At 41.0% G+C, this 26,124-nt stretch overlaps 1 protein-coding gene across 1 annotated transcript in view; it reads left to right on the top strand.

The window, feature by feature from the left end:
* EPHA6 (EPH receptor A6) overlaps positions 1 to 26,124 on the top strand; it is an 833,227-nt gene that overhangs the window by 795,532 nt on the left and 11,571 nt on the right. The window contains 2 exon segments of the mRNA XM_043538468.1: positions 14,637 to 14,786; positions 21,648 to 21,841. Of these exon segments, the coding sequence (XP_043394403.1) occupies positions 14,637 to 14,786; positions 21,648 to 21,841 (344 nt within the window).

Genomic DNA, 26,124 nt, shown 5'->3' with positions numbered 1-26,124 from the left:
TCACAGGCCATTGGGCCTATTTACCATGAATATTTAATTACCAAAGCCATGTTATCCCATCATACCATCTCCTCCATAAACTTATCGAGTTTAATCTTAAAGCAAGATAGATTTTTTGCCCCCACTACTTCCCTCGGAAGGCTATTCCAAAACTTCACTCCTCTGATGGTTAGAAACCTTCGTCTAATTTCTAATCTAAATTTCCTAGCGGCCAGTTTATATCCATTTGTTCTTGTGTCCACATTGGTACTGAGTTTAAATAATTCCTCTCCCTCTCTGGTATTTATCCCTCTGATATATTTATAGAGAGCAATCATATCTCCCCTCAACCTTCTTTTAGTTAGGCTAAACAAGCCAAGCTCCCTGAGTCTCCTTTCATAAGACAAGTTTTCCATTCCTCGGATCATCCTAGTAGCCCTTCTCTGTACCTGTTCCAGTTTGAATTCATCCTTCTTAAACATGGGAGACCAGAACTGCACACAGTACTCCAGGTGAGGTCTCACCAGTGCCTTATATAACGGTACTAAGACCTCCTTATCCCTACTGGAAATACCTCTCCTGATGCATCCCAAGACGACATTAGCTTTTTTCACAGCCATATCACATTGGCAGCTCATAGTCATCCTATGATCAACCAATACTCCAAGGTCCTTTTCCTCCTCCGTTACTTCTAGTTGATGCGTCCCTAGCTTATAACTAAAATTCTTGTTATTAATCCCTAAATGCATGACCTTACACTTCTCACTATTAAATTTCATCCTATTCCTATTACTCCAGTTTACAAGGTCATCCAGATCCTCCTGTAGGGTATCCCTGTCCTTCTCTAAATTAGCAATACCTCCCAGCTTTGTATCATCTGCAAACTTTATTAGCACACTCCCACTTTTTGTGCCCAGGTCAGTAATAAAAAGATTAAATAAGATTGGTCCCAAAACCGATCCCTGAGGAACTCCACTGGTAACCTCCCTCCAACTTGACAGTTCACCTTTCAGTAGGACCCGTTGTAGTCTCCCCTTTAACCAATTCCCTATCCACCTTTCAATTTTCCTATTGATGCCCATCTTATCCAATTTAACTAATGTTAGCCACACAATTGTTTTCCATTGTCCATTTACATGGCTGACAATCAGAGTTGTCAAGAACCCCGCTTCTGTTTCTCATTCTTTTATTTGTCGATTGCAAAGTGGCAATTCTTCAACAACTAAAACTTTAGGGGGAGGGATAGCTCAGTGGTTTGAGCATTGGCCTGCTAAACCCAGGGTTGTGAGTTCAATCCTTGAGGGGGCCATTTGGGATCTGGGGCAAAAATTGATTGGCCCTGCTTTGAGCAGGGGGTTGGACTAGATGACCTCCTGAGGTCCCTTCCAACCCCAGTATTCTATGATTCAAAAACAGACTTCAGCGACAAACTGCAGAACTGGAATTAATTTGCAAACTGGACACCATCAAATGAGGCCTGAATAAAGACTGGGAGTGGATCAGTCACTATAAAAAGTAATTTTCCTTCTGCTGATACTCACACCTTGTCAACTGTTGGAAATGGGCAACTTCCACCTTGATTGCATTGACCTCGTTAGCTCTACAAAAGTAATTTTCCCTCAACTGTTGAGAATAGGCCACTTCTACCTTAATTGAATTGTCCTCGTTAGCACTGACCCCCCACTTGGTAAGGCAACTCCCATCTTTTCATGTGCTGTAATATTTATACTGCTTACTGAATTTTTCACTCCATGCATCTGATGAAGTGGGTTTTAGCCCACGAAAGCTTATGCCCAAATAAATTTGTTAGTCTCTAAGGTGCCACAAGGTCTCCTCCTTGTTTTTCCGGATATAGACTAACATAGCTACCACTCTGAAACCTGTCATTATGATTTAAGTCTCTTTTATTCTTCAAGAAGATGATCTCTTGTTATCTGAAGCTAAAATAAAGGAGAAAAACCTGGGAAACATGCAGTGTCACTGCGCTATAGCAACCACCATGCCCATGTTTTCAATGCTTTGACTCCACACAGTGACCTAGTGATAGAGAAAAAGAATTGGAGCATTAGGGCAATATGCAAATTAACAATCTGCTAGACCACTTTATATAGATATTGAATGAGGAGGGAAAGGAGAATGCCCTCTGCCAGCTGTTGCCTCTACAGTCATATTTATATACTATCCCATGACAAATATCAGTGGACATACATGTTTAACCATCTGGGAACCTGCCTTTCAGGAGCCTATTGCTCTTCATAGATAGTGCTACAGAACAATGAGACTACCATTGTTGAATGTGAGTTTTTCAGGACAGACTTAACCAAAACAAGTCCACACAGACATACATGTAGTAAAATACATGCCAGGACTTGATACAGACTCTATGTGAATAGCCTCAGTGTAGATGCTTTCTACCTTCATTAAGCTACTCTTAACTGTCTTAAAGGGCAGCAGTATTGCCAACTCTTGCCATTTTATTATGAATCTTGAGCAACAGACCCACACCATCCTTGATCTTTCTCCTTTGTTTGACATATTTGAAGAATCCTTTCCTGTTGTCTCTAACATTCCTTGCCTACTGTAACTCATTCTTTGCCTTGGCTTTCCTGACTTTGTGCCTGCATGCTCATGCTGTTCCCATGTATACTTCCTTGATGATATGCCCCTCCTGCCATTTCCTGTATGTATCCCTTTTGGTTTTTAGATAACTAAAAAGCTCCACATTGGCCTCCTGTGGTGGTTCTTATCTTTCCTCTTTGTCAGAATAGCTTGATGGTGGACCGCTAGTATTACATCTTTTAGGAACTGCCAGCCCCCTTCAACTCCTTTTCTTTCTAATTGGTCTTTCCATGGGACCTTGCCTGCTATAACTCTGAGTTGGCTGAAATCTGCCTTTCTGAAGACCAGTGTCTTTGTTTTGCTGTTCTCATTCCTCTTTTCCATAGGATCTTGAATTCTATCAGATCATGGCTACTTCCTCCCAATTTCCCAACCATCTTCATGTTCGCAACTAATTCATCCCGGTTGGTCAAGACCATATCCAAAATGGATGACCTCCTACTTCTTTCCTCAACTTTTTGAATCAGAAAACTACACATGCTAAGAATTTGTGGGACATATTATGTTTTGCTGCAATAGTCTTCCAACAGATATCAGGGAAGTTAAAATCCCCCATTAATACTAGCTCATGTGTGTTAACTAATCTTGTTACCTGCTTGTAGAATGACTCATCCACTTCTTCTTCCTGATTTGGTGGTCTATAATTGACTCCTGCCATACCATCGCTACTGTTCTTTTCCCTTGTTATCCTCACCCAGAGACTTTCAGTAGATCTATCATTCACTTCCTCTTGGACCTCAGAGCAAGTGTATGCATTCTTGACATATAGTGCAATGCCTCCTCCTTTTTACACATACCTATCCTTTGAGAACAAGCTATATCCCTCAATGTTAATATTCCAATCATGGGAGTTGTCCCACCAAGTCTCTGTAACACCAATTAAGTCATAATTTTCTTTGTATACCATGTGTAATGGTCCCTCGCTCTCCCGCTTGGAGGGAGGCCACTCAGGCTGGTCCTGTCTGGCCAGGACCAGAGTTCACAGGAATGCCAAGAGCCCACAATTGGTCTGGGTGATCACTAGCCACTGTCAGGCTTTTGCCTGGGTTTGGGTGGCTCAAGCTGTCAGCTCTTAAACAGTATCTATCAGGGCTGGCTGTGGTCTGATTGGAGCTCAGGCAGCCAGCAAACAACACAGTCTATCCAGGCTGGCTTTGGCCTGAGCAAAGCTCAGGCAGCCAGAAAACAAAACAGTCTACAGGTGAGCTGGGGCCTGGGCTTGAGTAGGCTCAGGTTGCCAGCAATCCTCACAGTCTTTCAGGGCTGGTTTTAGCCTGGGCAGAGCTGAGGCAGCAAGCAAACAAATAGTCTCTAAGGGTGACTGGTAAGGGAAACTCCTCCTCAGAACTAGAGCCTCCTGGCACAGTGTAGGGGGTCAGCCACCCCGGGGTGGAGTGGCAGGGGGATGTGGGCCCACCCTACTCCACTGCATCCCAGCTCAGGGCCGTGGCAGGGGCAGGATTGGCTGCCCCTGCATTGGCGGGGATCCAGCTGCAACACACCAACTGAGCCACACCTGGCTCTGCAGCCGGCTGCTCTGTGGCTGCCCCAGGCTACTTCCTGCCACCCCAGGGTTCTGTACCTCTAGCCTCCAGGCCTTTTCTGGCTCCTTGGGGTATACAGCAGCAGGCACTCCAGGCCAGTCCTCGTCAGCATCTGTGGATTGGGCACCGCCCAGCAACGGTTTCTCTCAGGGACGCAGCCAAACCAGCAGAGCATCCTTCTCCTCCACAGGCTCCCCTCCAACTGTGCTGCAGGGCTGGCCTTTTATACTGCCGGCCACACCCAGGTACTTCCGGCAAGGGGGGCAGGGCAATCTAGGCTCCGCCCTCCTAGGGGAGTGTAATGTTCCCTCGCTTGGAGGGAGGCCACTTGGCCTCACTACACCATGACTTCCAGTTCATCCTACTTGTTCCCCATACTCTTATCATTTGTATACAGGCACTGAAAATATTTTCCAGACTGCCTTGTTGCTTTTCTTCTTCCCTTTTTAATGCAATTTAATCAGATCTACACAAGACCTCCAATGAAGTGGCAGAGAATCTGTACAGGGTAATTTCAGAATCAGGGCCTTTGTGCATGCGTTTAACCATAAGGGCAGTATCATTGTTTTTTCAAATGGGAACTCAGATTCTGGAGCACAATTCTACAGTAAGGAGTGGACTCTGTAGCAAATTCTGTGATCACAGAATCATGGAACACAGGGGATCCTGCACGTAAGCATTCAGATAGACCCTCAGAACTAACCCTCTTCACCTTATTCCAATAGGACTACTTGTCTGAGTAAGGTAGGTTTGGGGCATGCAGGTTTAAGGACTCGGTATGTGCAGCTTTCATGAAATTGGTTGGTGTAATCTGAGTTGGCAGACAGCTTGAAATTACAGTAGAACCTGAGAGTGACAAACACCAGAGTTACGAACTGACCAGTCAACCACACACCTTATTTGGAACCAGAAGTAGACAATCAGGCAGCAAAAGAGACCCAAAAAGGCAAACATAGTACAGTACTGTGTTAAACATAAACTACTAAAAAAATAAAGGGAAAGCAGCATTTTTCTTCTGCATAGTAAAGTTTCAAATCTGTATTAAGTCAATGTTCAGCTGTAAACTTTTGAACAAACAACCATAACGTTTTGTTCAGTTACAAACACTTCAGAGTTACAAAAACCTCCATTCCTGAGGTGTCCATAACTCTTGAGGTTCTACTGTAATGCTGCTTGAAGAGACGTATATCTTAGCAGAAATACTAATGTTTCAGAAAATAACATTTTTCCACTATTATCAAGTAGTATTATAGTTTCCAAACTAAATCTGGTAGAGAAGAGTGCTTCTGAAACACTTGATTTCTGAAAAGAAAAGGATTTTTCCATTGCCTAGATTAAAGCATCTGAATTTGTGAAATTCACTACAGCAATTTTAATCCTAGAAAAATGTAAGGCTTTACTTTCTAAACATTAGAACCTAATCCTACATTGTCAAAATCAATGAATGTTGCCATTAATTTCTATTGCAGCAGGATTGGGCTATAGAGATTTTTGCAAAATGGGTGTGGGTGTGTGTAGACCAATTTAACTTTGAAAAATATTTTTTTTTAAATCTGTCTCTGTCTCCCTTTCTCAAAAAAGTATGCTACCCTTTTAATTCTAGAATACTGGAAGTTTTATCAGGTTTCCTACTACGGATTCCTCATTCTCCCATCTCTACTATTTTGTTCATTTTAAAATGAAAGAAATATTTTTAAATGAATGGAAAATAATGGGCACTTTGTCAAAGAGGGTACCCTAAATAGTGAGGTTTGACCCTTGCTCTCCCATTAGATGTACAAACAAGTTGGAAATATTATCAGCCTGTAATATTGCATAGTCTGCTGTATCTTTGCCATTTTATAATGCTTGTTAAATTGTACTATAAAGAAAAATGATTGCAGGACAGATTTAGGTGTTTAGAAATATTCATTATCTTTGCATTTATGTGAATTTTGAGGGTCAAAGTTATGCATTTTTATCAGACTTCTTATCTTTCAACCTAAGTGAAGATCAGTGCTTTAGAAAAGGGAAGGGATTTTTCTTGAATGTTAAAATGATTTGGTACAGAGGAAATACTAACGGGGACTTTTATTACTTTATAGAAAAAAATGTGTGATTAAAAAGTGACAGAATTTTTAATATTGAGAAGAGACGAGTTTGATTTTTTTGATTACTTTGAGCTAAGGCAGGAGAACAATCAAAGGGTCATTCATAGAAAGAATAAAATTGGTTTTTACAAAGAACCAGTTCAAAAGTATTGATGGCCTTCAGGAAAGTAAAATGGCAAATTGGTGGGGTATTCTGGGGAAACTTGTTGCTCACCATGCTGTACCAGTTCTGTTGATAGAAGGTTTGGGTTTCCCGAGTTGTTTATCCTAGTTCGCTCACTAGCACTATGTACATGTTAGTGCTGTTAGAGCTGGGGGAAGTGCTAGCTGGATCTTTGTAAAGGCATGGCACATAGTGCTTCTGGTTAAATTAAGGCTTTAAGAGTTATAATGCCTCCAGGCACTGCTACTGGGACAGTGCCCTTCCACCAGTATGCCTCTTTACACTCAAGAGACATGGTTTAGCTCTGTTTGAGACCCTGATCATGCACTTAAGTACATGCCTAACGTTAAGCCTGTGAGTAGTCCCATTCATTTCAAACATGTACTTAAGTGCCTACCTGAATCGGGGCCCATATCAACGGGACTAAGTGATATACATCCAAAAGTCCTAAGGCAAAGCTTTGCAACCAGGGACATAAAACCAACCGTCTATCAAATTTTTGAGCTGGAACCACAGCAAGCAGGGTGGCAGATGAAACAGCCACAAGTTCTTATTGCTAAAAGGCAAACATAGTACGGTACAAATCAGCTGTCAACGAAACCAGCATCATGTATGAGCTTGATTTCTTATGAGACACTCAATATTGCTTTCATCACTGAGGTCTAGTATGCTTGCAGTCTCCAGCCCTGTCATAGTCCAAATCATCTACTAGTATTAGCCAAGCACAAAAGAGAATGATCCAGAATGAAGCAAAAAGAAGAAAAGGAGGCAGAGTAGCACCCTTCTTTCCCACTGTCCCAGATGCCTTTGGATTTTCTGTGAGGTAAAGGATTAGTGATCTGCTTATCTCTAGGCAAAGACCCTTGGACCCAGTCCCTCCACTGTGAGGTAAAGATTATTTTTATCTCCATTTTACAGGTGTAGAACTGAAGTACAGAGATTATTTGCCCAAGGTCAAACAGGAAACCTGAGGTAGAGCTAGGACTAGAACCCAGGTGTTATGAGTAATAATTCCATGCCTTAACCACAAGACTATGCTTCTTTCCCCCTGTGAAACTTCCAGCTTCATCTGGAAGTGTTTTGGTGATCAGTGTGAGAACCTCCAATCTCTCTATGTTTGGTGTTTCTTTGGCACTCATCACAGTAGTATCTAATAGCTGATTCATTCCACCCAGAAATAGTTTTCCTTTTCTCATACATGCCTACATGTATAATGTAAGTGTTAATAAGATGTTTGCTAGAATAATTATTGTATGTTAAGAAGTTGCCTGTTATTTTTAAGACAAAAATGGGGATGGCCAACTTTAAAAAAAAATCATCAGGTTGCACGTATCCAACTGTAGTATTTTTAAACTAGCAGGATGTTTGAAATAAAATGGTACTTCCTTTGAGAAAAAAAATCCAATCTTTTTTAAAATTAGGTTGAGGGTTTTTTTTGTTCATTTCAGTTCTCATTAAAATGAATGATTGATAGTACTAGCTGAAGCTAGACATAATGTGGCAGACTCTGGGGAAACTTTCCAGAACAGTTTTGTAGTCCTAACATGTAGCTTCCCTGATATTCTAATAGTTGGACTCTCTGGAGAAGAATGTCAGTAATACTGAATAGTTCTAAATTATAGTTTGGGGATGCTGACAAATGTCCACTAGGGATTCTAGGGATTCACTGAAGTTGACCAAACTGATTTCTCATGTGAAAAATGTTGATAGATCCACATCTTCAAACAAAAACACCACTCCAGTAAAGTGGGATGAGATTTTTATATAGAATGATGAATTGCATTCAATATTTTAAATTTCAGTTCCCTCACTGAGTCTTTGCTCTCCTTTCAGTCTCGGGACCTTTCGTTCTATTTCTGTCAGGTGGGTTGGGGTAAAAGGCTGAGACTGAATGAGTGCCACGAACAATTATTACAAAACATCACAAGCAAATGTGATTGATAACTCATAGGAACATAGGAATTGCCATGCCAGATCAGAGCAGTGATCTATCTAGTTCAGTACCCTAAGAGTAGGCAGTTCTAAGTTCCATGGTAGCAGGATTAGTGGGTTGTACTGCAGACCTCCATAGCTGTGGACACTTTGTTACCTCACTAAAAACAACTGAAATACAAATTGGTCTTGTCTTTGAGGGGGAAGGAAGGGGGGGGGGGATTTTTCAGGAAAATCAGGAACATGAGAGTTGCCCTGGTCATAGGTAGACAAGGCCTCATCCAACAAAATCTGCTGCAGAGCAATATAATTGACCCAGGAGTCCATATAGCCATGGAGGGTTTTGTTGTTGTTGCCTGAGACATGCATGGGGGATTCTGTAGGCAAAGGAGTTCCACAGCTAGGAATACTCTGGCTTACTTTCGGGGAGATTAGGGAGCCATTGTAGCAGAAATAGGCATGATCTCATATTAGTATTAACACTGAGCATATCATGATTTTAAGGCATCATGTTCGGATGATTTGGATAGTTACATGTGATGATGTCTTCTAACATATGTAATAGCTCATAAATCTCTGCTTTCTTGTCTAAGGTTTTCATCAGTATCACTTCTTGGATTGGTTAGCAGGGAATACTAAAGGCAGGGCAGCTAGCACACTTGCTTCTTTTCCTCTCTGCCATTCCTAATGTCCTCCCCATCAGGCAGTCTGTAATTTTGAGCTTAACAAATGTAGTCTGGTCTTCAGCGTTGCAGCATAATGTGCTGTAGCTGCAACGGTGAGCTAACTCTGGGTAGTGTATTGTTACATTGCTTTCTGGATCTCCAAAAACTGTTTAAATAGTAAATTAATAATAATGTTTGTTTGTTTGTGTCATGAGACAGAGGATGTTTTGGAAAAACATGTCCATTTTTTACTTAGTTTTTAGGTGTCTAAACTCTGAGGAGACAGAATTATACATTATACAAAAACTATCTTTAGTTAATAGGGCACATTGTACTTTTGTCAACTCTGTAAGGTAGGGTGTATGTAGGGGAGGGTGTGTGTGTGTGTGTGTTCTGAAGCTGCACGGTGCACTGAGTGAATAATATGTTGCTTGTATTCTTGTTAGAAGTACTGTCTTGACAGCACACTGAGGAATTTTGGCACTGAATTAAAAGCAAGAATAATTCAGGGAATTGTCACTATTCAGAATAGGGTGACCAGATAGCAAGTGTAAAAAATCGGGGGGGGGGGGGGGGGGGGATAATAGGTGCCTAAATAAGAAAAAGCCCCCAAAATCGGCACTATCCCTATAAAATTGACATCTGGTCACCCTAATTCAGAAGGCAGCAAGTAAAAAACAGGCTAAATCATAAGCATTGGAATATCACCATTAGAGCTGTTTTACTACAGGAAAAGAAAATTAGCATATAACTGACAGAGCTGGATTTCACATTAGGCACATGCCTAGAGGCGCCAGCATTGTAGAGGCACCTAAAAATTCAAATTTTGCCCAGCAGAGGGCAAAGCCAGCTAGGGTTGCCAGGCATCCATCCGGTTTTTGTCCAGAATGCCTGGTCAAAAAGGGGCTCTGGCAGCTCCGGTCAGCGGTGCTGACTGAGCCATTAAAAGTCCCGTTAGTGGTGCAGTGGAGCTAAGGAAGACTCCCTGCCTGCCCTGGCTCTGCACGGCTTCCAGAAGTGGCCGGCATGTCCCTGCAGCCCCTAGATGCAGGGGCAATCAGGGAGGCTCCGCAGGCTGCTCTCGCCCCGAGCGATGGCTCCACAGCTCTCATTGGCCTAGGTGTGCCCAAGGTGTTAATCTGGCCCTGATCACTGAGCTCGTTATAAATTTTAGAGATGGGGCAAAAATGCAACATGGTTTTTAACAAAATAGTGCTTGCTTGTGTACAGGCCTTCTGGACTAGGAAACTGGGACAGCTTTGATTAATCCACTAGAGTAGTTAAATTTAGATAATGTATACATTATTTTAATTTGAAGGTGGCTCACTTTGTGTACAATATTGTGTTCAATTTTTTTTCAATTAGGTGAAAACTCAAAAGAAATGCCCAATAACAATAGTGTTGTTTATTACTCTCATCATGAACTTGAAGTATCATTTTAGCTATCCTGAAGCTTATGTGTGTCTTATTATGCATGAATGGCTGATAATTCTTTTTAGTTATATCAGTCTTTAGTGTTAGTCATATTGAGGTCTCAACCTTTTAGATTTCTTCCCAGAAATAAAACAGCTAAAAAGATATTCTGCAAACATAACTAAGTACTGAAATATACAGGTTTGCATCTAATGGCTTTATGTGTAAAAAGAGTCTACTGTGAATTTAAGAGGATTTGCTTCCCTTTGCCATTAGGTAGCCCAGGAAATACCTTTTATGATACAACATTGAGCACATCCTGTGCCAAGGGAAATGAACTTCCATGAATTTTATTAAGATTTTATTCTCCATTCTTATTTTCACATTCTAATATCTAGTCCCAGAGGAACCAGTCAGTAAAGCTGTATGACGAAACTAGTTTTGGTAGTCTAATCAGATTCTTTAAAAAGTCAGTTACATGAAGAATCAAATTTTGTTATGAATGCTATTCAAAGTGACAATTGTGACCTCTTCTCAGTATATTTTCTGGGTATGTGATCAGATTCATGAAGGAATGACGATTAGTTCTTCACCCTCAATCAAACTTTAATGAATAAATTCATTATCTACGTTCAGACTTGAATGCATAATTCTGTTGATAATTTCATATCAAAAGAATATTTTATGAATATCCAAATGTCAACTACTCATTATTTGTGTGTGTTTTCTCTAAACATAGAAATTCAGTAATTAACAACAGAGCTATTCATTAATATTCAAATGCTGATAAATGATAGATAAAAATGTCTTCCATTGATTAAACTTCTACAAAATTAAAAATGTATGCTCATTAGAACAATTCATGAATATGTTTCACTGCATGATATAGAGCTTTAAATTAACACACTGAACATTCAGATTCGTAGCATTCCATTTATTCTCGGTTATAGTATATTCCTCACTGCTGTTCTGATGTCTCAAGACTTGTATTTGGATTGTGTCCATTTTCTGGCCACTAATATCTAAAAAAAGGCTTTGGATATCAGTTGATACTAGCCTCCGAGAAGAAATTTGTTTTAACTGAAGTCAGTAATTGGGAATATATCTGTATTATATAGGGCTGAAGAGCATCTTTTAAATCTCGAGGGCCAGTCCCAAGCTGCACATAAATTCTCACCCAAAAAACCATTGAAAGGAAGAGAAACAGAGAATTCCTCTTTTGCACCTTCCCTCAAAACCTGCAGAGTTCACACTCTGCAGATCATTTGTGTATGGACATATGGCAAGAGGAATTCTTCGACAGGGCCTGGGTTCAAAGGGTAAAGTTTGTACTTTTTAGCACATATGCTTACATCTTCTGTTCACCTCCCCTTCCCCCCCCCCCCCCCCCGCTCCTCCCCCAACTGGCATGCATAATCCAGGCAGATATTGCACCCACTTGTAAGGGTCAACATGAACGCAATTTGCCCTTGGCTGTGTTAAAAGCAAATAGTGCTGGAGAACCTCATCCAGCACCCACAGAAGGTTAATGGGAATCTTTCCTTTGCCTTTAACATGCATTGTCAGATCAGGTCCTGAATTTCGCCTGAGTTACTAAACTAAGGACAAGAGGAGAAATGGTGAACATAAAAAGGGCAGGACTACAAAATAATGTTAAATTTAGGAGTTTTGCCTGTTTCAGTTGTGTGGGGGTAGGCTTATAGCTGAACAGTGAGAAACATTCACTGATCAGGACACACAGGTGAATAAAAGAAAGACACAGAGATGGGTTTAAGTGCCAGGTGGGTCTGTTTCTTACCTAATCCAATCCACAACCAAAATGTCAGCCCCAGACAAGTGCACTCCTTCAAAACCTCCAGCACATGGTACTGGATGTCCCTTTGTGAAATCACTGAGCCACCTGCATCCAAAAAGATTGATGGCTCCCTGCCATACATGCTTCATGAGTATTTCTAACTCAACCAATCTCAGGGTTGGCTGTGACTGTCTAATCCTCCCATGTCCCTCTGAATCCTGCAGGCCCCTCGATCATTTTCCCCGAGGTAAATAACTAGGACATTAAGTGGGTATAGTTCACCGATCAATAAGTGCAGAAGAGACATGAGCTGATTCCAGAATGAGCCCTTTTTGCCAAACCATTGAAGGCAGACAGCCTCAGTCCTGAAGCACAGCGGCAGTCCATGTGCCATCCTGGCTGCCTGCGTGTGGGCCTAATGCACAATAGAGTGCCTGAAAATCCAAACATCAACCTTGTCTCTGATGTCTCCTGCAATCACAGACAGACAACATAAGCTCATCTTTCCTTCCCCAGTCACCCATCAAAGGGAGCACAGGTCCTGTGACAGTCCAATTTCCAGTGTCCAATTGCCTGGAGTCACTGGGAGTTAAAACCCTCCAATGCTGACTGCCAGTTAATAATGTGACTACTGCCTGAATGTTGTACCAAAACCAAACCCATTTATTTCTAAATTCCTGGCCCTACATATTGGAAGACACCAATATTAGTGGAAAACTCAAATGGGACATCTCTTGTTGTAACACTACTACTACTCAGGCTACCTCTGTGCTCCCTTGGTAATACAGTCTACAACAAATTCCCCCCCCCCCCCCCCGAGGTATCCAGTTGTATCTGAAGCTCTGATTCCAGTATGCAACTGGATCGCCAGATTGTTAGCCCACTAAACTGTTCCAAAAATGTTTCCCATACCTCCAAATCTTCCCTCATTTCTATGGTCACCCTGACAAAATTATGAGGCCCTACCCAGCACCACCACTCTCCATGCAAAGTTTAAGTGCCCCATGATCACCTGTACCCATTTTAGTATAACTTTCCTGGAACCTTTGAGTACCCTTATCAACAGCCTTATATTATCTAGCTTTTCTTTGGGTAGCTGTGATACATAGTGCCTTGTATCCAATTCAGTTCCCAAATATGTTAACTTCTGTGTTGGGCCTTCTGTCTTTTCTGTGGCCCCAAGTGCTGCATGTAGGGACAGGATGGAAGATGTCTTTCCTTTGTTCATCCTCACAAGGTCCAAGGAAAAATCAATACTAGCACCCCGGGTTAAAATTACAGTGCCTGAATGGCTCAGTATAGCTCTAAATAAATGGAATAGAGCATGAGATTTTAAAAAGCAATTCAGCAATAGTGGCCTAACTCTGCTCCCATTAAAGTCAAAGTGAGTTTACCATTGATTTAGAGTAGACCAAGTTAGGCCAAATTTGAATACCCAAAGTCTTTTACAAAACCATAGTGCTTAAATAAAAAGATATAAACCCCACAAAGGGCATCTTAGCTACAATCATTTATGAACCATAAAGACATTAACTAGCTACATTGGCTTGTCACAGTGGTTATAATTAATAAAGGGAATATTAACATTCAAACAAGGTGCCCATATGCATATATTTTTGCCTAGCAGTACTTTTTGATGCAGCATTGTGAGTCATCATCATCTTGACAAGTTATTGACCAATAATTTTCCACAGGAACAAAATAGATTAACAATGTAAATTTGCTTCCTTGTTTAAAAACTGGCTTTTCTTCAGCATCCAAAACTGTGTTCTAATTAATTTATTTTCTTTCTTTCAGAAATAGTGTTCACACTGAACAATCTTTATTCTCAGTACAGTAAATTGAAAAACAGCTACAATTAGTTATCTCAATTCTTCTGACTGCCCCATTCTGCCATCTAGTGGCACTATGAATACACTACTTTCAAGAAATAACTTTTTTTTCAAGGAGCTTCTCTAATTTGTGATAATTAACACAAATTTTTGTTGAAGGACTGCATCAGGAAAAAAATCATTTTACTCTTAAAAATGCAAAATAATTTTCCAGATACAAAATGTAATAGATAAAATGTAACTGATTATAGTGTATAAATATAACATCATGCAAAAGACCACCACAGTGTGAATTTGTTAGGGGGTAAATAATTGAACTGTGGTGATCGAATTTTTGCAAATGCTTTTTTGCAGTAGTAGTGTCATAGAGTTTAAAGCCAGAAAAGACCACCAGATCATCTAGTCTGAGATTCTGCATATCACAGGCCACCAATACCAACATTGTCATTTATAGTAAATTGCCAAGGCAAAACTGTATTATCAGTCTATTTCACAGACAGCAGAATATGGAACCTCAACAGCAAGGGGGTTTACTTATTTATTTTTAAGGTACTTGCAGTTCTGTATTCTAGTGATACTGAGACATTTTTAATATGTCTTCCAGGGTGGAAAAATCCCCATAAGATGGACTGCCCCTGAAGCTATAGCCTACAGGAAGTTCTCTTCAGCAAGTGATGCATGGAGCTATGGGATTGTCATGTGGGAAGTGATGTCCTATGGAGAAAGACCATATTGGGAGATGTCTAATCAGGATGTAAGTACTGCATGAGACCTATCTGCCACTCTGATTAAATGTTCTTTGCAAATGATTGTTATCCCTTTCATTTTTTGCTGTCTTATTTACTTTCTCACTCAGATCCTCAGCTAGTAGATATCAACTTAACTCCACTGACTTCAATGAAATTTTGCTGTTTTACACCAGCTGAGGATCTGCCTCTCTATAAGTAAAATTTTGACTGGCTTCCTGGAACGGCTAAAGCAACACCACAAAAAGTCCTAATCAGTTTGCCAGATTCTGGGATTGGATGTGTGCAGCTTCCATCCAAGTCAGTGGGAGCCTTGTGCCTGAACCTGAGGATACAATTTGCTCAACAAAGCAATATATCAATTCCTCCATGAATAATGGTGTTATACCAGTGATCAGTTTGGTCCAATATATCTACAGCATCCTGATGGTGCCCTTCAATGAACATACTTTAGGTGATCAATCCCAAAACACTCCTGGGGCTAATGGGATACAATTTGAAGCTGCCGTGAGAAGAATATTTCTAGTTCTGCTTCCTAATAATTAATATACAATGTTTTCTTTACAAACTACCTGTAGTTTTACATTTCGTACAGGACAGTGTAAAGGTATAAAGTGATATATTTTCCTCTGCCATTTGCTCAAAATAGTTTCAGCTATATCAATGTTATTCTTAACTAGAACAAACATTATCTTCTAAGGAAGTTGACAGTTTGTTCTGTAAACTACAGCACTGAAGGAGATGGGGCAATTTTTATCACAAGTTAAGTTTTCTACAAGTACTGCAATTGAGGATGGCACCCCATAGTTTAGAACAGCATGTCTAAGCCTCACTCAAGAGACAATCTCCCTGTCATGGTGCAGAATGACAGCCATCCCATTCTTATCACTCCTCATGCCCTTGCATAATGTAGATATATCTTTGTATCACAAAACTTTTCCAGATGATTATTTTTTACATTATTGCAAGGATGTTGTCACTCCAAGCTGACTGACAACTTCTGTTAGTTTCAGGCTGATTCGTCAAAAAGAGGTTTGACAGAGGTACTTTTATTAAGGAAGCCAGTTTTTTCAGAATGTTCCAGCAGAAAAAAAATCATCTATGGCAACACTGCCATATAATCAACATTATGCTGTACCAAAACATATATCACTGGGATGCAGTACAATATGTGCCAAAGAGCAACTGTTGCCTCAAAATATCTCTTTCCCAATACAGTGTGATGAAGTTTCATTAATTTGATCAAGATGTTAACAACAAGTAAATGTGACATTCCAAACATTCAGTGGCTTTAAATTGCATTGGGAAATTCCAAGTAGTTAGGCATACAGTATGCAAACCTACCTTTGCAGCATATTGTGGCCTATGTTTTAGCACAGTAAGTAACTCTAAGTAAGCATGAGTTTGTTTTACAGAAATTATATGAATTTCCCAAAGGTCAGCGATACTGTAGTTCTGGCAAGGGAAATGGGGGTGGGGGAAGTGTGCACAGAGCAGATGTATAAAAGACACCGTGCAAACTTTTGCTGACAAGTCTTACATAAATATGGAGAATCACAGGTCCTGTTGTAGCAAAAAGGACACTAGCTACATGAGCTGACATTCTAAACTGAATTCAGAGGTGATATATATGGTGGTGTTACTCCCTCATCAGAAAGACAGTACAAGTGTACCCTAGATACCAAAGGATGGAAGAAGATACAGCAGAAAAGAAATATTAAAACAAATTAAGGTCGGGACCTTTTTCTGACACCATTCCACACTCTCTTTGTTAGTTGCTTTTCCTGCTATTCTCCATATTTCTGCTACATTAGTGTGTAAATGTATCTCCTTATGTCCACTTCCTACATCTAGCTGACACCACCATTTACATCACTTCAGAAATACTTTATATTTTTTTACAGATCTGCAAAGATATCAGCTATTATGACTGTTTTGTAAAATCTTGCAATACATTTTTTTTTAAGTGACACTTCTAGTACTTGGCCTCCAAATTGGCCAAACCCATATCCCAAATAGCTTTCACCTCATGCCTGTTGGGTATTCACCAAGCAGCAAGAAAAAAATAGGAAGTTATACTCTGTTAATATATTAAATGCCCTTCCTAGCCTGGCTACTGTGGGCTTCAGCACCAGTGGTCAAAATCGTTAGAATTTTTTAATTCACTGTCACAGATCACCCTACACAAGCATATAGGAAAGTATTTACATAGATCAACATTTTCAAATCTAACAGTCTAAAGTTAGTCTGATAAAGTGATATTTAGGCAGCTGAATAAAAGTGATCTGATTTTCAGAAATTATAAGCACCCATAAATACTAGTGAAGTCAGTGGAAACTATAGAGGCTTAGCACCTTTGAAAATCAGGCAACTTCTATTTAATTGCCTAAATATGGACTTAGGAGCTGACCTTTAGGCACCTAGGTTTGAAAATGTCGACCATACATTTTGTATCATTACCAACAGCATAATATGTATTCTTAAAAACTTACTCGATTTGAGAAACGTTACTCGTTTCAGTAAATAATCATTATATTATTGTGTTATGTCATTTCAGACCTGTGGTAATGCTGATTAATGCACTTCTTGGATGTGCATCAGGCACTAGAGGTGTCCATTAATTAGGGCTGCTGCACAGTCTGTCATGTCTTATTGCTTAATTAATAAACATTAGATTAGATATTGAGCTTTCTGAGGAAACTATTGTACTGATGAACAGATTGAGCTAAGAGTCTAGCTCACTAATACCACGTGAGGAAAGGAAGATTTATATCTGATGCATTCAGTTTACAGAACAGCTGTGAATGAGCTCTTCTGGGACACCTATTAGAGACCGTTGTAAAAATTATTACATATTGCAGAATTTGGATATTCAGAAAAATATAATATTTAATGGATTGATTGAATATGCATAAAACTGCTATAGCAAACTGAATAAAACTTCTTGCTCACATAACAACAATATTGATATGTAAAAATTCACCATACACATTTCACTAACTCTAACTCTCATCCACAAAACCCACTGATGAACTCTTTTAACATTTATATCACTTAGAGAGAGAAAGTCTGGCTTTGACTATCTGATTTCTGCTTGGTGAACTGAGTGAAATAAATTGATGCTTTCAGTCCAGTTCCTGCTGGTCAAGTGTTTACATCTGAAAACCAGAAGCACAGTTAGTGCTAATCAATCTTTTTGTTGGCAGTTTTAATGGAGAGTCCAAGGCACTGGAACCGGGGAGCCAAGGAACCATGCCCCCCACTTTTTAACAGAGTAAGCATAAGTGCAGAGTTCATGTCCCCTGCAGAATAAGAAGTTGTGCTGGGGAGGCACTGCAGTTACAGCTTTCATCCGTCAGGGGCTGATGTGGCACCAGAAGAGAGGGCAGTGGGCTCACCGCTGGAGCAGCCAGCCACAGAGAGGGAGGGGGCCCTTTGGCTCCCCTACCAAAGAAATTATAAAATGTAATGGGTCAAAGAAAGTATAAATGCCAATGAAATCCTTTTTAAAATAATGTCTTTCAGAAAAACCTCATCAGCTTTGTATTGGCATGACTGTTGAATGTTTTATGCCTAATAAAAGGTGTGGAGCATTTACTTTTGACCTAGAAAGTAAAAACACCATTCAGAAACTCACCATTTGCAGCAAGTACAGTAATATATTAGGCTGACATCTGTTTTTCTGAGCAGCTACAGGTTGCAGCTTCAGTAACATGTATCCATAAAAATCTACCTACTATTATAGTAAGTAACTAAGTTTTCTGTAGCTACTTCTCGGATAGACATCTATCTCTTCCTGCTATTTAGAATAGAAGCCATGCAATTGAAATCATTTTTGATTCATTGCATTAGCTGATACTTAACATTTCTTGTTAAACTTTTGGGTTGGATGACATTCAAGATTGGCATAAAGTCAACTGGCCTCCTAGGAAATATTTTGTATGGCTGTATCCTTCCTCTGGCAGGATTCTCCCTCTTTATAAAGGACCTGGCAATGGGGCTTCCCATGCCAGCAAGATCTCCTTTATGAAGAACTTACTCATAGAGCTCCTTTCTTTGTTCTTCTATCCACTTAGTAGGTCCCTTTCCTTCCTACAGTTATCAATAGTTATCAATTCCACCAGTGTGGTATGTATTCTATCTGCCTGTCTCTATATACAGAGAGATTTGAACACCTACATACATATATAGATACAGAGGGTGAGGAGTGTGGTAAAAAGGCTTTATCAGCCTGAGTTTGGGTTGGCCATATTACCTAATGGTAAAACTGTGTTTGATAATGAAATGGTCGTCATGGAAAAATACAAGTTTATTGCGCAGAATGAAAGGGTTCTGATGACTCTGTTGCTGCGGAAGACATAAATAATCCACTGTTGTGGTAATTTCAGTTGCTGACATTTTCTCCTCTAGGGACAGAGTTTTTTCTCCTGCAAATAAGCATGGAAGGGGGAAATTTCAAGAAGATTTCCATGTGGGCTAACTCCTGGAAATGATCTAGAGTTTATCCCATTGAGAGGATGGGTAGCAGCATGAATGAGGGGGCAGGGACTCCTAATCACATGGAAACTGAGGACCTGCAAGAAATCTGAGGCCCAAAATCTGCATTTTCCAGGACCCTTGCAACACGTTTGTCCCTCTGCACACACTTCTCCCGGGCAGCACAGCCAGCTCCCCCATTAGTCGCTGATCTATCAGTGCACATTACACCCAAGCATGTAGGAAGTGGAAGAAGCTACAAATTGGAAGATCTCTGTGGCAAATTATGTTAACTTGTGAGTAAAGCATAGTGCTATTGCTGAGTGGTTCAAAACTTACCCCATCACAATCCCAGTTGCCCATACAGCTCAAAACACATGAGGAGAGGCTGAGGGAACTGGGATTGTTTCGTCTGCGGAAGAGAATAATGAGGGGGGATTTGATAGCTGCTTTCAGCTACCTGAAAGGGGGTTCCAAAGAGGATGGATCTAGACTGTTCTCAATGGTAGAAGATGACAGAACAAGGAGTAATGGTCTCAAGTTGCAGTGGGGGAGGTTTAGGTTGGATATTAGGAAAAACTTTTTCACTAGTAGAGTGGTGAAACACTGGAATGCGTTACCTAGGGAGGTGGTGGAATCTCCTTCCTTAGAAATTTTTAAGGTCAGGCTTGACAAGCCCTGGCTGGGATGATTTAGTTGGGAATTGGTCCTGCTTTGAGCAGGGGGTTGGACTAGATGACCTCCTGAGGTCCCTTCCAACCCGGATATTCTATGATTCTATGATTTTACGCACAGTAGGTTTCTGCCAGTGTACAGGAGGGCAATGCTCTGTTGCTCAGCTCTCCTTTCTAAAAATTCAGGCCCAGTTGAGTGCAGTTACCATGCTCTTCCTTCCCTCTGCACCACAAGGTGAAGGGTCTTAATGTGAAGGGTCTTAATGAAGGTCTTAATGTAGCTTCATTACTGTTATTAGCATAACGCCTGCAGCATAAACAGCCAACAATGCTAATTCAGACTTCAGAAAAAGAGCAAGCTAGACTCCCATGCTAATAGGATTGAAAATACAGAAGCTACAGTTATAAAGCATTGCTTTATTGTAAATAATGTAGTGTGCACTCTGACTGCTGTATTTGATTATATGTGCAATGCACACATGTATGTGTATGTATAATTATAGTAACATATATAACATATATATAGTAACTTTAATGCAGAGTGCATGCTTTCAACAGGTATATTTCTCACAAAGGCCAATGTATTATTGTAAATATTGTGATTTACTTTTCAGTGGATATTGTATATGGGTTGTTTGTTGTTGTCCTTGTTTCCCTCTATGTGCAAAGAAGCATGACTACATCATTTTCTTCTTTCAACAGCTCCACGGGCTCCCTTTTCATTTCAGGATCTAGTAAACATTCTAGTCTTAGTTTTTAAATCTTTCATGAACTCACTCCAGCTGACCTCTCGCAGAACTTGTCTGTGTCTGCTTTCCTTCCTGCTCTCTCCACTTATATAGCACTGGCCTGTTTGTCACTTTCAGCTGTCTCACCAGAGTTATTAAACAAAGCCACCTTCTCTGCAGCTCCCCCTACATGGAACAGTTTTCCTATATCTGATCAGTCCATTTCTTTTCAAACCTCAGCTGAAAACATATCTTTCAGCCCCTGCCAATCCTTGCAGATTAACTTTCCTGGTATTTTTATCTAACATTGTAATTTCATATATATATAAATACACACACACCTAAAAGTATTTTAGGATGCAGTTTTTATGAAAGATGCTGTACAAGACAAAGTTGCATTAAGTTGTACTGCAAAATGGCTTTCATTGTCTGGATCAGTCATCTCAGTCCTGAAGAACAGGAGAACCACTTTGTCATCAAATGAAGTTACAGAGGGCCAGACATTGCATTGTGGTATTTGCACTGTGACAATCTCATTACAGCATGACATTGGCATGTATTAATGCAATGTCACAATGCAAATATCAGAGCATATTACTATGAGATTATTTTGTTGGCTTCCTGACTTCAGGTTGCTGAGGAGGAAAAGGATGTTTCTTATTTCTCTCCTCTTCTCCTCCTTCACAGTTGGTTAATAGAAAGGTTGTTAATAATAGAATAAATAGTAGAAATAGTTAAAATAATAGAATGGGACACACTCTTGTGACTAATGCTTTGCTGGCTCTGTCTGAGACTAAGTGTAGTGTAAAGAACACTAGTCAAAATCCTGGCCTTCACCCCATCTGCATGTGAGGATCTCAAAATTGCATACAATGCTGGACCATGAGGGTGTCTTAGTCTTGATTTATCATTGGTCTGCATTCCTAGTTTGATATTGTCCTTGTGTGTGTTAATATGATGATCTGTAATCACCCCTATTATCTTTGTTTAGGTTATACTGTCTATAGAAGAAGGTTACAGGCTTCCAGCTCCCATGGGCTGCCCAGCTTCTCTCCACCAACTTATGCTTCACTGCTGGCAAAAAGAGAGAAACCACCGGCCGAAGTTTACTGACATTGTCAGCTTCCTAGACAAATTGATCCGCAACCCCAGCTCCCTTCATACCCTAGTGGAGGATGTACTTGTGTAAGACTCACTTCAGTGCTCTTTCCTCATAAAATTGTGACTGCCATCTGATAACATAGTGGATTATGTAGGAACGGGATATCCTGACACAGCTCTGAGCTCAGCTAGCACTTAGCTGTTAAGTGTTGTGTGTTTAAAATCATTCTGAGCCTCTTATAAAGTATATTTTATTATCAAATGACGCTGGTGAAATTGCATGCAAAAGGACTTTATTTTCTCAAGCACATTCATAGCCATTTTTCTTTTTTGGTCCAGCATTTTCATCTCTCTCTTTTGTTTGTGCTCTGTCAGTCTTTGATCTTCATGAGTCTCCTCTCTGTTTTTCCACCTTTTGTTTGGTGTTTGTCCTATACTCTTGTTTTCCAAGTTCCCGCTTTAATTTTCTTCTCTCTTCCGTGCTCTGTCTCTTCATTTGAAATAGCACAGAGTGCGTGAAAAGTTGGTAAACTGCCTCAGAGTATTTTCCTTCTGAATCTAGTTATACTCTATACTTGCGAAGTCGTGCTCCCCTTAGTGGAAGAGGGATATTAATACAACAAATCTATGGCACTCCCATTCCACAACTAATTCCTGGAGGTGCTACCCAAAGCTTCCTCCCTATTCCCAAAGTAATATTATGCACATGAATAAAGCAGATTTTAGGTGTAGAGCTGTTGAAGAAATGACTGGCCCTTTGTAATCATAGTGAGCCAAAGTCATCCTAGGAGTAAACTGAAATCAGTGAATTTATATCAGGGATGAATTTGGCCCCCACTCTTATTCATTAAGGTCAAAATTCATTCCAGTGTGAAGGGCCCTCTGAACCTCTTAATACTTCATAGCCTCACTGCAGGTTTTGGGTGGGGTGACGCAGTGCCCCAAGCCAGGGAGAGTGTCTAGACCACTTTGGGGGGGGGAGGCATGGGGCTCTGGTCCAGAGTGTGAAGAGAGGCTGGTAGCTCGGGCTAAAGTTGGGGCTGGTGGTTTGCCACAGGTAAGCTTGAGGGGAAAGGTTGTTAGGTAAACCCAGACTAGGTTTAGAGCTGTGGCTGTCTGGCCACCCCAGATTTGTGTGATAGTTGGAGTTGGTTTGTTTCCCCACACTAGAGTCAAAGTTTGGAATAGTTAGTGGTGTCTTGTTAAGGCTAGGTTTGGAGTGGTATTTTCCCCTGTAAGTTGCCCCACTGAAATTAGAATATATCTTTCTTTTAAAAAGTACTCCAAAATACTTATAAACCATCATATGCTTGTTTTAGAGAATATGCTTTCAAAGAGCTGAAATCACTAAGGGTTAGGCTAGGTGGTGGAACCTCAGAACAGGGCATTACAGATAAAGGCAGAAATACAAAATACTGATTCTTTAGAGTGTTACAAACACATTTCTGCTATTCAACTTGTGATCTAATCAATTTTAAAAGGTTTGGTTTAAAATAGTTTCAGATATTGCACCTGTCCCTCAGTCTCCCTGCCTGGTTTTGTGGTTTTACTATATTTTTTTCATATTTTATAAAATGTTCCCCCCTTACCCCCGACCCCGTGTGCTCTGTCAAAGAACCACACAGGCTGGTGAAAATAACAGACAAAATAATTTACAAAGCGTTTATACACAATGTGCTGCCAAATGCATAAAGTCACTGGGAGCTTAGAGCGCTCCCCACCACGTGGGTTAAAGTCCAAAGGAAATAAGGATCCAACCCAACAGAGAATGTTGTTTTCTCTAATCTCTTAAATTTTACTTGAAACTATAGTAGGTTAAAAAATATTGAGACAGAAGTGTGATTGAATTAGCTGTACCCTTTTATTTTTGTTTACTACCATACATAAAATCCCATGAAAATCAGAGTATAAAATATAGTTCTTATTTGCTCTTTAGGTTAGTACTCCAGCTGCTGCAACCACTGCCTAATAATGTAGCAATAAACAGCCATTCCCTTTTTCACCTATTTTCTAAAGATAAAGGTAAAAGTTATTACCCAGCATGGTATTAATACATTTTCATTCTAACTGTGCTATTTTCCCATAATAGCCAAGGTTCAATCTGCTTTTATACCCTCTGCTTTGCTTTGGTGAGTTTCAAAATTATGTCATCATCTTCATCCCAAGAGTTTAAATTCTTCTTCAAGTTCTAGTCCATATGCATATTCCACAGCTGGGGCGTGCAGGGCCAGTGCGCAGGCATTGGAGAATTTTCTGGTCAGCAGTACCCACTGGAGTGGCACATGCACCTTTCATTTCCTCATGCATTCTGTGAGGGTACAAAGGCTGATACTGCCATGCCACACCTAGTTCCTTCTTTACCACCCATGGGTACATTTTCTAGCAACTCTCTTCAGATTTTCCTCCAATTTGGCATCTAGTTAGCCTTGTTATTTTAGTCAGATAGGTGCAGGTGAACACGGCAGGAAGAGGAACCCTTCTCCATGGTTGCAGGTAGTACTGACCACCATGGCCAACCATGGCAAGTACCTGGGCTTCAAGAACAGCTTGTCCTGAGAGGCGGTTATGCTGCTGAATTACAGAAAGATAAGGTGTCAGTTTTGCCTTGGCAAGGGGCACGCCCTAGAATGCTGTGAAATCTGCAGGTCCTTCTTGAAGCAGACCTAGCACTCCAGGGAGGCACGACAGAAAGTTTTCTTCATGAAGCAGGCGATGAGGCCAGACTCTCACCCTGGATTCCAGGCATCTAGGCATGCAGGGGACATAGATCATCGAAATTGGCCCTAGCATCAACTTCTCTAAAAGGTGCGGCGATAGGTTGAACTCGGAGGGTGGGCTTTTGAAAGAGGAGAGACGGAGATCTCTCTCCCCTGCTCCCAACTTCAAAGCTAAATAAAATTACCATGCTGTCATACTTTAAGGGTGCCTCAAAACTTTGAAAATGTTTTCTGAGCATTGAAGCCAGCACCAGTTGAACAGACCCAGTGGGCCAGAGGCTTTCCCCAATGCTGTCGAAGCAGTACTAGCTTCCTTGGTACTGAGGCGGACAGAACAGTAACCAGCTAGTGCAGAACCTGCTACAAGTTGCCTCCAGTACAGGACATCCTGATGCCTTCACCACTGGGATCTGTGCGCTCACAGCTGTACTGACCAACCCACAGAGGCTCCAGCACTTCAGGCCTCATCACTGGTCCCAGCGCCCTTACAGCTATTGGAGCCGCAATCACCCCTGATGCATTCCAGATCCTTGGACATAGCAGCCTTGATGTTTGTGCCATATGGTCGGGGTCCCCCAACACCCACAGGGTGGGCAACATGTTTCCCAATGGACTACACTGTCTCATCCTGTAAGCCCGTAGTCTGAATGAGCTCTCTCCTTCCGTCTATTGATGTGCTGAAGGAAAACACCTAAGGAGCAGACCGTATTTGCACAGATGTACCTACTGTGCCTAGGAGATAAGCAGACATACCTGCTTGGCCAAAGTGATCAATTTTGGCTGTTTGGGGGCAAAATTCACGTAAGTCTTGGATGCAAGTGTAATGAAATGTTGCTGTTGTTACTGTATGACTAAACAGCAGCAGAACTTTACTTAATATAACCTAACCGAGGAAGTCAACCTAAACGTATGTTACTCACTAAGTGTGAGGTAGTGATGCCAAATTCAAGTGAAGGTCAGAGGGGATGGGGACAGGTGTTCCACCCTGGTGGTTGGACTCTGTTGAAAGAATCCCAGATGTCATTTGACCAGCCCCCTCCAATGTTTAAAGATAGAGCTGATCAGACTCAATTGAGAGTCCTTCTTTCTGCTCAGGGATCACTACAGCTGCAGTCACTGGTAAGGTGGTCTAGGGGGCTGAGCCTAAGACCTGGTTTGAGGACAGCATTGTGGTGAAAGATAGTGCAGAGGAGGCAGCGGCAGAGAGGTTCCCCACTACCCAGTGAAATCACTAAGAGCTGAAATCACTAAGGGTTAGGGCTAGGGGGTGGAACCTCAGAACACGGCATTACAGATAAAGGCAGAGGCAGTAGTGTTGGCGGCAAGCAGCAGTAATGATAACCGTGAACAGATAGAGTGGCAACATAGCAGCAGTGGCAGAGGCATCACTCAACCCTCCCCATTCAGAGACAAGAGGTGAACCCACCTGAACGCACTCCTGGACTCTGAGACTTCACTGACTTCGGACAATACACCACAAATGCGGTGCAGTGGAGGGAAAGGGAGAGTGGTGCGCTATGGACTTTTACACCACAAGGTGGGAAACTGAGGGAAAGACTACTGCCCAAGATAGCGTGAGGTGAGTGTTTACTTAATTGTCTGCATACTTTTGAATCATTGTTGTGGTGTTTTCTCAAATTCATGATGTGT

This window comes from Chelonia mydas, chromosome 1 (genome assembly GCF_015237465.2).
Source record: "Chelonia mydas isolate rCheMyd1 chromosome 1, rCheMyd1.pri.v2, whole genome shotgun sequence".
Lineage (NCBI taxonomy): Eukaryota > Metazoa > Chordata > Testudines > Cheloniidae > Chelonia > Chelonia mydas.
Note: the sequence above shows the minus strand (reverse complement) of the source record. Positions and strands in the feature narration are given on the sequence as shown.